The sequence below is a fragment of the Rhinoderma darwinii genome, chromosome 2, assembly GCF_050947455.1.
Source record: "Rhinoderma darwinii isolate aRhiDar2 chromosome 2, aRhiDar2.hap1, whole genome shotgun sequence".
In the NCBI taxonomy this organism is placed as follows: Eukaryota; Metazoa; Chordata; class Amphibia; order Anura; family Rhinodermatidae; genus Rhinoderma; species Rhinoderma darwinii.
The window spans coordinates 435013847-435030810 of record NC_134688.1 but is presented as its reverse complement, the minus strand read 5'-3'; the positions used below and the strand labels follow the sequence as shown (position 1 = coordinate 435030810).

The window sequence follows — 16964 nt, the reverse complement described above, 5'->3', positions numbered from 1 at the left end:
GTCTGAATGGCCCCATTGACTTGCATAGGTCCGTGTGAAATGCGTTATTTTCACGCGCGTAACACGCACGTGAAATACGCTTATGTGAATTAGGCCTGAATGAATGGAGAGAAGTGTATGACGCTGATTGGTCACTGATTGGTCAGCGTCATACACTTCTCTCCACAACGCCCACTTGGTCAAAAAGTAAAACACGCCCAGTAGTCCATTAAGAAACTAATTAGCATAAAGCTAAAATAGGTCATAACTCCGTAAAAAATGATCGTTTTTCTAAATAAAAAGCACTGCTGTAATCTACATTACAGCGCAGATCACATCATGTACAAGATAGGGAATTTATAATATGGTGACAGAGCCTCTTTAAATCACAAGTTCACAGCATTGCTGCTATGAGGGAGAGTGCACGTCCACCCCGGGAACTAGGAGTACGAACTCCTCCATTTAGGGTTTCATTCATTCTAATGGAGGCTACAAGCAGGGAAATGTGACATTTGTAAATAAAAATATGTTTTTTTATTAATGCAGGCACATCTCTACAAGAAACTTTGAACAAATAACTGGAAACACATTGTAAGCAACATCAGCATGGCCATCACTGAACAAAATAAATCATTCATCAATATATTATCTCACAAGTGACCAATTCTGAGTGCAGGGTCTTGTTTTTTCCTTTTAAAGTACATTCGGAAAGTATAATCTCAACTTCAGCATTCTTTGTTCTCATAAGTACATGCCCCAATAGAAAAAATTAAACAAAATATAGACAACGGGAAAGATTATCCTGGAATAAGTGTCTATGGCATGATTGTTCTCGAGAATTATCCGGCCAACATTGCCTTTAATTGATCTCTTCCGCTTGACACGAGCTGTGTCTAGAGTGGCCACGCTGGCAGCCCGCCCACGAGATGAGGTTTCCTCCGAATGCACAGAATAGTTCAAATCGGCATCACTATCATGGTAACAGCCATCAAACGCCATGGCCTGCACTGCCTCCAGGTTCAGTGTTGTGGAAGACTAGAAAAAAAGAAATATATTGGTCAGTTGTGACATATTTATTTCCCGTTGCTTGTATAGCGCCAACATATTCTGCAGCCCTGTACAAAGATTGTCCCTATTCACATGAATTATACACAGTCGAGTCACATTATTATGTCCACCTCCTACTTTTGACGTCGGCAGCGCGTAGTCCATGGAGGAAGTGATGTGTCGTGGGCTGGCTTGGTGGGTATATGAGGTGTGCGATAGACTGTCTGAACACATATCACTCGTTGTTGCCATTCGTAAATGGGGCGATTTATCAGAGTTACAAAAGGGATGATTATTGGCTTTCGGGCTATGGGTGGCAGTATTTCTCAAACAGCGCAGTTTGCAAACTGTTTGCATGTTGCTGTGGTGAAAGTGTATCGTGAGTGGACAAATGGCACCACTGGGAATAACCGATGTGGAAACTGCGGAGCCCCACGTGCCATTGATGTGGGAGGTGAACGTCAGCTACAAAGAGGCGCGAGGGCTGAATGACTCGCTATAGTGGAGCAGCTCACCATGAAAATCAACAATGGGGATACCAGACGTGTGTCTAAAACAACAGTTCGCTGAAACCTACTGCGTATGGGGCTCCAATGCAGACGGATGGTCACTGCTCCTAGGCTAACAAAGGTGCATTGGAATTTTTTTTTTTAATTTGCACAGAAGTATCGGAATTGGACCACTGATGATTGGCAAAGGGTTGCCTTCTCCGATAAGTCACGTTTTCTGCTTCATCGAACGGATGGACGTTGGCGTGTCAAGCGAGAAACATCGGAGAACAAACACCTGCAACCATTGCTGGAAGAACACAAGCTGGTGGCGGTAGCGTTATGTTCTGGGGAATTTTTTCATGGCATTCTCTGGGCCACTTATCCATGTGTAAGGCATTCTGAACAGATTTGGGTATGAAATCATCATTACAGCTCACGTCCACCCATCCATGCTGTTTGCCTTCCCTGGGGCAGATGGAATCTTCCAGCAAGACAATGCGACATGTCACACGGCTAGAAATGTCCGAGAGTGGTTGGAAGAGCACGACCAAGACTTTAACCCAATTGAGCATCTGTAGGACCACCGCAATCGTCTTGTTCGCTCACAGGATCCTCCCCCACGCACCCTCCAGCAAATGTGGGATGCACTGCAGTCAGCATGGCTCCAGATACCGACCAGCACCTTATTGAGTCACTCCCAGCCCGTCTAGCTGCTGTCTATGCTGCACATGGCGGTTACTGTGGATCTTAGCTGCTGGTCATAATAATGTGACTCGACTGTGTATGTAATGTTTTATCAGATAAATTACTTAAAGAGGACCTGTCACTAGCTCTAACAAAGTGAGTTATTAGACTCACGTAATTGCCGCTGTGTCTGTAAGTCCAGCGGTGTTTGTTCCTTAATTCTGCGCCCCCCCCACCCCCCGTTGCTGAGATATTTCCCCCTCTTTGTTTATTAAACAATGTGTAAATGAACCGCTGGCTAGCCAAGTGGGTTTGGCCGGCAGCGATTCTCAATGGGCGGAGCTAGCAGAGTGCCTCTGGCACTGACCTATCAGCATGATGCTGTTTCCTCCAGACACTCCTAGGCCAGCGTCATCACGAGACTCAATGTACCAGAGGATCCTCCGGTGGGCCCAGGCTCTGACACAATAATGGCACCAAATTTCCAGCAGAAGACAACCCTATTTGTGCCTGATCTATAAAAGCTGAATTACTGGTGTTGCCCTGGTAGACAATGGCTTTTTATTAGAAGGGTCTGTTAAAGGAAAGCTAATGACAGGGTGTGCTGCTGCTGAGACCCCCAGCAATGAGATGTAATATGTGGGGGAACCAGCAGCAAGTATTTAAGTCCCCTGCAGCAACACCACAGAGGAAATTAAAGGGGTTGTGCCAAGATCGACATTTATTACCTATCTACACAGTAGGTGCTAAATGTCTGATCGATGGGCACCCCACGGCTGGGAACCATACTGAGCCCCCCATTCTCCTTGCTGCATGACCGCAGTGACAAGGAGTTTGAATTGAGTAGCAGTCGAGCATGCGCGCTGCCACTCCATTCAAAGTCTAGGGGACTGACAGAAATAGCCTAGTACAGCGATTGGCTTTCTCTGTCGACTCTATATACTTTGAATGGAGCAGCAGGGCATATGCTCGACTGCCACTCCATTCAAACTCACTCTGTGGGGTGCAGTAAGGCGGTGGCTTGAGACCTCTGTTCTAGTGATTTGTGCAGGCCCAGCGGTAAGCCGACGTTCAGACATTTATCACCTACCCTGTGGATAGGTAATAAATGTCGGTCTTGGCACATCCCCTTTAAAGAGAACCTTTCACCTCCCCATACATGTGCAGCATGTAATGGGCAGGGCTGCACAAACCCTGGGGCATCTTAAAAAAAAAATCTACCCTCCTCCGTTATTTAGATATCGGTGCCGTTATATTTGGTGCCCGATATTTAAATAACCCCCTGAACTGTCAATGGGGCGTGTAATGGCAAGGGGGCGTGTTACTATGGCTGTGACACTGTCCAAACAGATGTGGACAGTGTTACAGCAAGAGCAAGAATAGAGGAGAGAGTGCGCGCGCACGCTCTCACTCTTCAGCTATCAAGATCAGTCTTTTGCCGAACTGGCAAGGGGGCGTGTCACTGCTACGGACAGTGTAAGAGCTGTGGGAGTTGAGTGCAGCATGTAATGGGCAGGGCTGGACAAACCCTTGGGCACTTTAAAAAAAAAAAATTCTACCCTCCTCTGTTATTTAGATATCGGTGCAGTTATATTTGTCTCCCGATATTTAAATAACCCCCTGAACTGTCAATGGGGCGTGTAATGGCAAAGGGGCGTGTTGCTATGGCTGTGACACTGTCCAATCAGAAACTGACAGTGTTAGGGCGGATTTACACGAGCGTGTGCGTTTTGCGCACGCAAAAAACGCGGCGTTTCACGTGCGCAAAAGGCACTTAACAGCTCCGTGTATCATGATCAAATGGTGCGCGGCTGCGTGCTTTTCGCGCAGCTGCCATCTTTATGACACTGTTTGGATGTTTGTAAACAGAAAAGCACGTGGTGCTTTTCTGTTTGCAATCACAGTTTGCCTGCTGTTGCGCGAATCACGCACGTCCCACGGAGGTGCCTCCATGTGGCATGCGTGATTTTCACGCACCCATTGACTTCAATGGGTGCGTGATACGCAAAAAACGCAGAAATATAGGACCTGTTGTGAGTTTTACGCAGCGGACTCACGCTGTGCAAAAATCACTGACAGTCTGCACTGCCCCATAGACTAGCATAGGTCCGTGCGATGCGCGTGAAAAGCATGCGCGTTGCACGGACGTATTACACGTTCGTGTAAATCCGCCTTTAGAGCAACAGCGTGGATAGAGGAGAGAATGTGCGCATGCTCTCACTCTTCAGCTTTCAAGATTAGTCTTCTGCCGAACTGGGTCACTGCTACGGAGAATGTAAGAGCTGTGGAGAGGAGAGCGCGCATGTTCGCTTTCCTCTCTTCAGCTCTTGCGAGAGATCAGTCTTGTACTTTGTCTGCCGAACTTGCAAGGGGGCGTGTCACTGCTATGGACAGTGTAAGAGCTGGAGAGAGAGCGCGCATGCACTTCCTACAAGGCTGCTGTGTGGCACTACTTACATGGGGGCTGTTTGGCACTATCTACAAGGGGGCTATGTGGCACTACCTACCAGGTGGCTGTGTGGCACTACCTACAAGGGGGCTGTGTGGCACTACCTACAAGGGGGCTGTATGGCACTACCTACAAGGGGGCTGTGTGGCACTACCTACAAGGGGGCTGTGTGGCACTACCTACAAGGGGGCTGTGTGGCACTACCTACAAGGGGGCTATGTGGCACTACTTACCTACTGAAGGAATTTTGAGGCAGTTTTTTTTGCCTTACAAAAAACACTGTGTGAACATACCCTACGAGTGTAGTGCTTATTTTTAGCCGTTTTTTGTCTTTCTCAAAATAATTTTTGATAGGTGTGCTGTAAAGGATCTGCCAGACACAGCTTCTGTGTCAACGCCCGTGGTTAATCAGTCTGCATCTGCTCCTAGGTCTGATAGAGTTACTCGATCTGCTACCACTCAGGCTGGTAGGCTCAGGAGTGGGAGAACCTATCACAGCCTGGCCAGACGGTTCTAGCTCCCGCCCTCGGTCTATTTATACCTTCATTTCCTGCTCTTCCTTTGCCTGTGTTTCTGTCTGGTTTCCTGGCTCTGCTGCTCCTGCTAGTACTATTGCCCTCTGCTACAAATTGACCCTGGCTTTACTGACTACTCCCCTGCTCTGCGTTTGGTACCTCGTACACTCCTGGTTTGACTCGGCTCATTCACTACTCTTGTTGCTCACGGTGTTGCCATGGGTAACTGCCCCATTTCCCTTAGCTTCTGTGTACCCTTGTCTGTTTGTCTGTCATTCACTTATTGAGCGTAGGGACCATCGCCCAGTTGTACACCGTCGCCTAGGACGGGCCGTGCAAGTAGGCAGGGACTGAGTGGCGGGTAGATTAGGGCTCCCCTGTTTGTCTCCCTACCCCGACATTACATGTGCCTTGAGGAAATTTAATTTTTCCAGCGGTGCCTCAATTCCGAAAAGGTTGGGAGACTCTGTATTAGGCTACAGGATCACGCTGGCCTATGCAAGGATGCCGTAGGGGAGCAGCTCAGTACGGGGCTAGGTGAGTACTATTTTTGTTTTGTTTGGGGGCACTGTCTACAAGGGGGAGGTGGGGGGCTGTATGGCACTGTCTACAAGAGGGAGGTGGGGGGTTGTATGGCACTATCTACAAGGAGGAGGTGGGGGATTATGGCACTGTCTACAGGGAGACTATATGGAACAATCTACAGAGTGGGCACCATCTACAAGGGGGGGGCTGTGTGTGGCAGTCATTGGAGGGGGCATTATACTGTGTGGGGGCCACTATTCGGACATTATACTGTGTAGGAGAACTACAGGGGGCAATATACTGTGTGTGGCACTTAGGGGGCATAATACTGTGTGGGCACAATTAGAGGACAAAATACTGTGTCCTCTATTACATTATTAAATATTATTATTATACTGTATGGAGGGCACTGAAGGGGCATTATATTGTGTGGGTTCACTATATAGGGCATTATGCTGTGGGGGGCATTATACTTTTTTTATGGGGCATTTTTTGACATAATTTCGCACGAGGCACCATCTATCCTAAGGCCAGTCCTGAATACACATAATGTAACACTTTTCTACCTAATACCGTGCATAAGGAAAAAAGCATCAATCAGCGGGTGGGGGGCGGGGGACAGCATGAATATATGAATATCATTGGACTCAAGCCCTCCATCGCGTCCAGCGTGCTGCAGCTATAAACAATAAATTTTTATATACTACGGCGATTTATCTATTAAGTGACAGACCCCTGAAATCAGCGACTGTCACGTCTTTATTTTGTCCTCAGGCAGGGCAGCAAAAATATATGACAGACCTGCTTTAACTCTTTTCTCCTGAACTCCTCAGGAGCTCCTGGTTACTAGGAAACCCTCCCTAAGTGCCCCAAGTCCCTCTGTGTGCTGCAATATGGTGCCTCCCTCAGGCACTCTGTTCTCCCCTAGAATCAATTATTCTAGGGGAGAATAGCTCCAAAATACAACATCTGATGGGACATGCCACAACATTTTTCCAGATTTCATATGAGCCTGTAAGGAAAAGTCTCTGTGTTCCTCTGTATGACATTTGAAGAACAGTATAGGCCTATAGATTTCCATGGGAGCTGCATGTCGGATTTGTATAACATAGATTTATAATATGGTTGTGTGCATGGGCCCATGCTAGTAATTCTCTGCCACCAGAGGGCGCAAAGTGAAGGTTTTGAATCCATTGTATTAACCATAATTTCCTAAAAATAAATTTAGGTGTAGAAACATTTTAAACTTTTGCTTTGGTCGTGTTATGATTTTTAATTCCTTTACCTTTCCTCTCCTTTTTAGCTGCTTTCTTTCTTCCACTGTAGTCAGGTAATTGACAGCTGCATATTCAATAACAGATAGGAACACGAAAAGAAAGCTGATCCACAAGTAGACGTCTACGGCTTTAATGTAAGACACCTGAGGCATTGAGGCACTGACTCCGGTGATGATTGTGGACATTGTCAGTACAGTTGTGATACCTGGTAATAAGAAATAAATAACACAATTATAAGCTAATTGTGGCAAAAATATTTTTATTGTATTAAAACGGATCATAAGACCTAATGTACGGATCCTGTATGGCAGCACACAGAGTCCCTATAGTTTCCTACCACACAGCTGTAGGCTTTACATGTGCCACAGTATGGTGCCTCTGCATGGAGAGACTTAAAGGGATTGTGCCAAGATAGACATTTATCACCTTTCCACAAGATTGGTGATAAATTTCTGATAGCTGGGGGCCTCACGGCTGGAACCCCCACAATCACTAGGAGTGCCTGATCCCCCGTTCCTCCTCACTACACCCGCTGCTGTGAGGAGGATCTGGATCGCGAGCATGCACCCTGCCGCTCCATTCAATGTCTATGGGACTGACGAGCGATGTACTCAACTGTCTCCATCAGTCCCATAGACTTTGAAGAGGGACTGCGCATTCTTGACCCCCGCTCCATTCCAAGTTCTTGGGGCTTGGAAATACCCCGTTTTGTGATTAGTAGGGGTTCCAGCGGTGGGCTACCCAGCGATCAGACATTTATCACATAGTCTGTTGATAGGTGATAAATATCTAACAGGGCAAAACCCCTTTAATGCACAGGTGCATGAGCCCTAAGACCCTGTTTCCACAGTGTTTTCGAATCGGAAACTGCGTCGGAATCAGCGCAAAAAAAATACCCGAATCTCCCTCTATTGGTTTCAATGGGAGGTGGAGGCATTTATTGAGTCATGCCCTTTCTTGGAGCAGTTTTTGAACCTCCATTGAAATCAATGTTTTTTGACCAACATTTTTTTTTACCATAAAAAGCCTGCAGCTTTTGCATTTGCTAACAAAAAAAAGCCTAAAAAAAAAGTGTTAAAATCTGGCTCAAAAATCCAAGGCTAAAGTTTCCATTTGAGCGCACAGGCTAGTGGTCATTATATGGCTGTTAAGACCCTCAGTCTGAGTGTCCAGATCACTTCCACATTGCTATTATTACAATGGAGCCTTTAAGAGGAGTAAAAACACATCCAGCAAGTCTTTCCTTGTTTGTTTTTTTTATATTAGACCTGAATATAATAACATTCTTAATACCAGCATTTGCAATATGTAGATTAAAACTCGAGAGAGACTACAATATATTTCCTGTTGTACTGTATTAGATATGTAAATTCATAGCTGGTTGTACATACAAAGCAATAACCAAATAAATGATTCCATATTCTTTAGTTGAGCAGTACCGGATTATGTCCAGCAGATGTCAGCAGTACCACATAATGTCCAGCAGCTATCAGCAGTACTGCATTATGTCCAGCAGATGTCAGACTTGTAATACAGAAGTCATGTGTGCCGTATACAGTACTATGGAATTTTTTTATTTGTATATATTATTACAGGTTGTTTGTTAACATGCACCCATCTTTGCAGGACCCACCTAATGATACTCTGGCGGGTACAGCTCTCCTATCAATCCAGAAAGAAACCCATGACAGCATCACCATAAGCATGGCGGGAAAGTAGGACTGAAGCAGAAAGAAGAATATGTGTCTTCTAAGGATGAAATTGATGAATAGTCTGTTGTACCATCCTATCAAACAAACAACAATAATTTTATATTTATGCGAGTTATAGATATACATTACTTTTATTACAGAAGTTAATATTCTCAGATTAGAACAAGGTGCGCAGGGGTGTAGCTATAGAGAGTGCAGAGGTAACAGTCGCACCTGTGCCCTGGTATTTAAACATAGGGCAAATGGTGCCCATGCATCTGCTCCAGGCCCACTGGCGGCGGCACCATTTTCAACTGTATCTGCGTCCTTATTACGCAGATACAGTTGAACACTTTCAAACGTTATTCTCTCTAGTAGGCCACAGTCATCAGTGGACCAGTACAGGTGGAGTGATATCATTGCACTGCTTTCGCTGGGCCGCTCTCATCCTGGGTTCTCAGCAGCCCAGCATATATTATGCTATAATGTCACTGCCTCACGCCACATGTGGGGGCTCAAAAGCTCCTGTGCCCCATAAGAAGACACCAGTATTATAACTGGAACATGGAAGCTGGGGGCCCCGTTATACATTTTGTATTTGGGCTCAGGAGCTTGAAGTTCTGCTTCTGAAGGTAAACCAATAGTAGACTATACACAACAAACATGCTCTTCTAACATGGAGTACTATAATAAGGAACATGCTACTACATACTAATAATACGTCTTATAATACTTACCTGTGCTGCTGTACAAGGCCAGTCCACTAGACGCACTGAACTCTTCAATGAAAAACTGGGACAGTGAAATATGTTCATCGGTTTTCAGGGACTCGTTTCCTCGTTTCCAGTACAGCATGAGGTCATCCTCATTGTAGGCATCTATAAGAGAGCCAATCAGTCATGGCCTGGACAGTATATTATATCATTTCCTTGTGTACTTTTAATCTTTATGTAGGACATATTGCAGTTGTGCTTTTCAGTTATTATAAAATATAAATAAGGCCTAAAGTGTGCAGTACGGACTCAACCACATGGGCATATTACAGCTCTGTGCACCCTACGGATGCCATATTCCCTTGAAATATTGCTTCCTGTGGAAAATATCACTGAAATATGGCATATGCATAAGGCGCCACGAAAAGTCTCTGCAGCTCCCGATTAGAGTTCTGCCGTACAACTTTCTTCTTACGACTCTGCCACATGCATGAGGCCTAAGGCTAAGTTCATTCATTGTAACCTTTCGTATAAATATATATATACACACACACACACACACTCCTCAACATTGAAGTTGCAATAACAGGTAGGGCAAGCCGTAAGGTTATACTTATCAAGGAAGTAGCAGGAGTCGCTAAGATCTGCAAATGATCAAATTTTCGAGCATAAAAGCTGCGCGGAGGTAAACCTCTGCACGGACGGATTGTCTGATTGGAAGAATGGCGCGTAGTGATCCATTCTGTACTGCAAGTGAAATTGGACGTCACATCTCAAGCCTCGGGTGGCAAGCAGTGTCGGAACAAACCATCACAAGCAGGGCCGCCATCAGGAATTTCAGGGCCCCCTACAGCTAAATTTTCTGGGCCCCCCTACCGTGGCACCGCCTGTTAACGGTACTCCGTTCAGCACTATATTATGGTACCCAGGGCCGCCATCAGGGGGGGGTATTATGGGTACTGATGTGAGAGGCCCGGCCAAACCTAATTGAAAGGGGGGCCTGGCAACTGCCGCGACTTGCCTTTGGTAGAAAAAAAACAGGCCCCTGCAATGGGGCTTGTTTTTTTCACCAAAAGAATGTCGTGAGCTGCGGGCCCCCCTTTCAATTAGGTTTGGCCGGGCCTCTCACATCAGTACCCATAATACCCCCCCCCTGATGGCGGCCCTGGGTAGCATGGGGGTCGTCAAACACTGCCGCCCGTGCGACCGATCGCGCACACCCGCAAACTCCCGCGCATGCGCACCCGCCTGGAACTGCGCACCGAATTTTGAGGCAGATTTTGACCTGCCCACACTATCTTGCCGCGTTTTTTGCCCGCGGCGATTGATGACAGCAGACAAAAAACGCAGCGAAAAATGCATTTTCTGCCTGCAATTGATTTAGATGGGAGGTCAGAGGCGGAACCGCGGCAAGAAAGGACGTGCTGCTTTTTCTTTTTTCCGCGACTGGCTCCCATTGATTTCAGATTAAATCAATGGGAGGCGGTTTTGGAAGTTGTTTGGTGCTGATTCTGACGCAGCGTCCGAGTCAATATCAAGGCCCAAAAACTCTGTGAACTGGGCCTTATTGTTAGGGCTTATTCAGATGAACGTGTAATACATCCGTGCAACGTGCGTGATTTTCATGCGCCTCGCACGGACCTATGTTACTCTATGGGGCCGTTCAGACTGTCAGTGATTTTCACGCAGCGTGTGTCTGTGTGTCCGCTGCGTAAAACTCACGACATGTCCTATATTTGTGCATTGTTCGCCCATCACGCACCCATTGACGTCAATGGGTGCGTGAAAATCACGCCCAGCACTTCCGCAGCCGTATAAACTATGAATGAAAACAGAAAAGCACCACGTGCTACAAACATACAAACAGAGTGTCATAATGATGGCGGCTGCGCGAAAATCACGCAACCGCGCATCATACGCTGCTGACACACGGAGCTGTTATGGACCTTTTGCATGCGCACGCAAAAAGCACACGCTTGTGTAAATCCGGCCTTAGGGTAGGAACACACTAGGCATGAACACTGCAGATTTTATGCAACACATTTTATTGTGGATAATCCGCAGCGTATGCGTATTACAGTCGCAGCCGAGTGGATGAGATTAGAACAAATCTCATTCACACGCTGCAAAAATAATGGACCTGCCGTGTGGCTTTTGGCGTTTTAAGCCGCAGCGTGTCAATGTATTCTGTGGGATCGCTGCTCCTCTGTTGCGGAAATGCTGCGGTTCTGCCGCAAAAATCACTAATGAGAAATAAAAAAAGGCACTTTTTTAAATTTATAAAAAAGTTTAGACTTGCCCCGGCCGTAGTCCTGGTGACGCGATCCTCTATTCCGGGCTGCGCTAATAATAGAGGATCGCGTCACTTGGACTACGGCCGGGGCAAGTCTAAACTTTTTTATAAATGTAAAAAAGTACCTTTTTTTTCTCATTTGTGATTTTTGCGGCAGAACCGCAGCATTTCCGCAACAGACGAGCGGCGATCCCACAGAATACATTGACATGCTGAGGCTTAAAAAGCCAAAAGCCACACGGCAGGTCCATTTTTTTTGCAGCGTGTGGATGAGATTTGTTCTAATCTCATCCACTCTGCTGCGACTGTGATACGCTGCGGATTATCCACAATAAAATGTGTTGCATAAAATCCGCAGCGTTCATGCCTAGTGTGTTCCTACCCTAAGGCCGGATTTACACGAGCGTGTGCTTTTTGCGTGCGCAAAAACGTGGCGTTCTGCGCATGCAAAAGGTCCATAACAGCTCCGTGTGTCAGCAGCGTATGATGCGCGGCTACGTGATTTTCGCGCAGCCGCCATTATTATGACACTCTGTTTGTATGTTTGTAGCACGTGATGCTTTTCTGTTTTCATTCATAGTTTATACTGCTGTGGAAGTGCTGGGCGGGATTTTCACGCACCCATTGACTTCAATGGGTGCGTGATGCGTGAACAATGCACAAATATCGGACATGTCGTGAGTTTTACACAGCGGACACACGGACACACGCTGCGTGAAAATCACTGACAGTCTGCACGACCCCATAGAGTAACATAGGTCCGTGCGAGGCGCGTGAAAATCACACACGTTGCACGGACGTATTACACGTTCGTCTGAATAAGCCCTAACAATAAGGCCCAGTTCACACAGTTTTTGGGCCTTGATATTGACTCGGACACTGCGTCAGAATCAGCACCAAAAAACTTCCAAAACCGCCTCCCATTGATTTAATCTGAAATCAATGGGAGCCAGTCGCAGAAAAAAGAAAAAGTAGCACGTCCTTTCTTGCCGCGGTTCCGCCTCTGACCTCCCATCGAAATAAATGGGAGGCAGAAAATGCATTTTTCCCTGCGTTTTTTGTCTGCTGTCCTCAATCGCAGCGGGCAAAAAACGCAGCAAAAAACGCAGCAAGATAGTGTGTGCAGGTCAAAATCTGCCTCAAAATCTGCCTCAAAATTCTTTAAGGAATATTGAGGCAGATTTTTTCGGCCTGCAAAATACTCTGTGTGAACAGGGCCATACTTAGGGCATGACCACACGTGGCGGATTTCCTCCGCAACTGTCCGCATCAATGCCGCACAGAATCTGCGTTGCAGATTCTGCTGCGGATCTGCACAAAATGTGCAGTAAATTGATGCGGACTAGCTGCTGCGGACTGCGGGAAAAGTGCTTCCCTTCTCCCTATCAGTGCAGGATAGAGAGAAGGGACAGCACTTTCCCTAGTGAAAGTAAACGAATTTCATACTTACCGGCCGTTGTCTTGGTGACGCGTCCCTCTTTCGGCATCCAGCCCGACCTCCCTGGATGACGCGGCAGTCCATGTGACCGCTGCAGCCTGTTATTGGCCTGTGATTGGCTGCAGCCGTCACTTAGACTGAAACGTCATCCTGGGAAGCCGGACTGGAGACAGAAGCAGGGAGTTCTCGGTAAGTATGAACTTCATTTTTTTTTACAGATACATGTATATTGGGATCGGTAGTCACTGTCCCGGGTGCAGAAACAGTTACTGCCGATCGCTTAACTCTTTCAGCACCCTGGACAGTGACTATTTACAGACGTCTCCTAGCAACGCTCCCGTCATTACGGGAGCCCCATTGACTTCCTCAGTCTGGCTGTAGACCTAGAAATACATAGGTCCAGCCAGAATGAAGAAATGTCAAGTTAAAAAAGCAAGACGGATCCGCAGCACACATAACATGTGCATGACAGCTGCGGACTTCATTGCGGAACTTAGAATCTCCATTGAAGTCAATGGAGAAATTCCGCCATGAGTCCGCCACTGCTCCGCAACAGACAGAGCATGCTGCGGACACCAAATTCCGCTCCGCAGCCTATGCTCCGCAGCGGAATTTTACGCCTCGTCTAAACGAACACTGCTAAATTAAAGTGTAAGTCAATGGACAAACGGCTCCGCTGCGGATTAACGCTGCGGAGTGTCCGCAGCGGAATTTAAGTGAAATTCCGCCACGTGTGAACCCAGCCTTAAACAGCACTTTGACACACTTTACTCACCATGTCAGAAGAGCTGCTCCCACTCCAGTCCTCTTCAGGCGATGTCTTCGGTCCAGACGTCGTCCTTCACCTCCAGGCTCCAGAAAATGGCGGGGATCGTAGAACTGCCGCCGCGCAAGAACTAGACTCCTCCCCTCTCCTTACGCAGCTACGCTCTGGAGAAGGAGGAGGAGGCGGAGTCGGACGAGGAGGTGGACGAGGAGGAGGACGAGGAGTCTGAGTCGGAGGCGGAGTCGGACGAGGAGGCGGAGGAGGACAAGGAGGACAAGGAGGACGAGGAGGCGGAGGAGGACAAGGAGGAGGCGGAGTCGGAGGCGGGCCAGCAGGTAAGTAACCGTGCGCCGCTGTCCCTGTGTGGCTGTCCTTCCCCGTCGATGTACTTATGTTGCTCCCTCTCGGCGGCGCGCCTGGTCGTTCGCACGTGGTCGCGCGCTTGCGATCGTGCGCGCTTGCGGTCGTGCGCGCTCGTACGCGCGCAAGCGGCGGTGATGAGAGGGGGGCCCGCAGCTCGGGGGCCCGCAGCAGCTCACGACATTGTTTTGGTGAAAAGAACAGGCCCCATTGCAGGGGCTTGTTTTTTTCTACCAAAAGCAAGTTGCGGCAGTTGCCGGGCCCCCCTTTCAATTAAGTTTGGCCGGGCCCCCTACAGTACTACCCCTAATACCCCCCTGATGGCGGCCCTGATCACAAGGCATTGGCACGACATTGGGCTACGAAACAGACATCCAGCTACAGGTGTTCTATTGACCACACGCCTTCGGCGTTATGGTGCAAAGCAAGACGGCAATGGAGGCTGAAATGGAGGTCTATACTCTTCATTTACGGGTCCTGCTTTTGTCTCGGACACAATGATAGCCGGAGATTGGTCCGGAAAAACACGTGGTTTGGGGTGGTATAATATACGGTAGCCAGACCCCACTAGTCTTCAATCCAGGTACACTAACCGCTCGGCGTTACATTGATTTGGTCGTGGAACCAGTGGTACAGCCATTTATCCAACGTGTCCCAGAAGCCATTTTTCAACAGGACAACGCCAGGTGGCATGTTGCTCGTGCTATTGTGAGCAGCCTGCATGGACTAAACGTGCTACCATGGCCTTCAGCGTGTCCGGACTTCTCTCCCATCGAGCACATCTAGGACATCATTGCAAAGGGAGCTGCCAGCAGCCAATCTTGATGATTTGCGTGCCCGAGTTCATTCAGCGTGACATAACATTCCTCAGACAACCATTAAGAACCTCATTGATAGCATGCCAAGGCATGAAAGTGCGTGTATTTCTGCATGTGGTGCTCATACTCGATACTGAATAAGTCAAGATATTTGGAAGTTTTTGTATCCATTTTTTTACCATTTGCACATCATTCACCTGACTACTGATCCTGCGATTTCCACAATTCCAAATCTTTTCCTTCTTGGTTTTGCAATTTTAAAGGCCCTGTTCACACTGAGTTTTTTGCCATGTTTTTTTACAAAAAAGACTGCCGAAATTGCCCCCCGTAGATTTCAATGGGAGGTGGAGACGTTTTTTTAGGCGAGCGAAAAAATACGCTCGAGGGAAAAAGAAACGACATGCCCTATCTTGAGGAGTTTTCAACCTCAAAAACCCCATGAAAATCAAATGAAAAAATTGGAGATGGAAAAAAACGCTGCAAACGTTTCTTTGACGCGGTTTATTGCAAAAACGCAGATGTAAACACAGTTTTATGAAGAATGATGCCCTTTGGCATCAGTTTGAGTCCCATAGAAATGAACAGTACCCTGATTAGTCTCATGCATATTGTCACGATCTGTGGGTATGTGGACCCACTGGGACGTACCGCCGTAGCGGGATAGCAGCTGGCCACACAGTGCACCAAGTAGAGTCTACAGTCTGACTAAGGGTACCTGTGGTAGTTCAGACAGTAGCGATGGTTAGGCTCGGATAAGACCTTGGCAGCAGATACCAGGCATGGTATAACACAGCAGAAGTGATCGGTGACACAACACGACTCCAACTCTCTAAGGCACAGGAACAAGGTAGCATGGGATACAGGTAGCAGGTACAGGAACACTGGGAACTGGAAAACACTAAGGGAGCATTTGCAAGACTAACATGGGTAAACACAACAACGCTCAGGCAATGAAGGAAGGGGCAGGGCCCTTCTTATAGTCCAGGGTGAGTATGGGCTAATTACTGATTTACTTCATGTGTGCATGCTGGCCCTTTAAGGCAGGGCCGAGCGTGTGCGCGCACCCTACGGGACACAGCAGAACGAAGCGGAAGTGAGCGCTGGCGTCTCCTGAGGAGGAGATGCGAGCCAGCGCTCACAGATCCATGGCTGCGGCCGTCGGGGGGTGAGTAATCCCGACGGTCCGTGGCCATGGGCGTTACACATATTACCAGAAAGACGTGAACGCATCCTAAAATCTCTTATCTATAAAAATCCATAATCAGCAAAAAAATAACAATAAGCTTCATATCTCAGCCATGTTTATACCAGTTATTGAATGTTTTCCATGCTGTGGTTTGTTGAGCAGCTTTCAGTAGAAATGAAGATGTTTTTCCAGCTCTTTAAATTAGATGCAGTGTGCGCTTAGATTTAACCCTGCGTATTCTAGGAGGATTACATTAGTGCTGTGATTTAATGTGTTCACCGTGTATAAATAGAAACAAAGCTATTATTAAATGGGCCACATTAATCCTAGATGACTAGGGGAAATAAGCTTTTCCCAGTCATACCAAAACTTAATGAGGTCATTTCTTAATGCCCCCTCTTCTCTGAACTATGACGAGAAGTAAACTCTACCCTGATCTCTCTCACTTTCTCTCTTCTCTCACTCTCGCCCTGTGAAGTTGCATCACATTTTTTTTTCCTATGAAATCCTGGATGTTACTATGGAGGGTGCAGAGATTGAGGTCATCCCCAGGCCCTGGAGCCTGAGGAGGCACTATAGGTCTTCTGTCCCGTATGAGTAGAACAGTACTATAACTGATACGTGATAGATGAGGGCCCTGTTATATATTTTGCATTGGGTCCCAGGGCTGTTCATGTTACAGCTCTATATGAAATAATAATTTTTCTCCACTGACAACAACTCAAACTCCAA

General features: G+C 47.2%; 1 protein-coding gene across 1 annotated transcript in view; it reads right to left on the bottom strand.

Annotated features, from left to right (window-relative positions):
- Positions 1–527: 527 nt before the first annotated feature.
- The window catches only part of GABRR3 (gamma-aminobutyric acid type A receptor subunit rho3), a 48958-nt gene continuing 32521 nt past the window's right edge, over positions 528–16964 (bottom strand). The window contains exons 6-9 of the mRNA XM_075854445.1: positions 9396–9536; positions 8601–8753; positions 6976–7172; positions 528–1014 (exon numbers count right to left, since the gene is read on the bottom strand). Coding sequence (XP_075710560.1) covers positions 721–1014; positions 6976–7172; positions 8601–8753; positions 9396–9536 — 785 coding nt within the window. The 3' untranslated portion in view covers positions 528–720. The remainder of the gene's footprint in view (positions 1015–6975; positions 7173–8600; positions 8754–9395; positions 9537–16964) is intronic.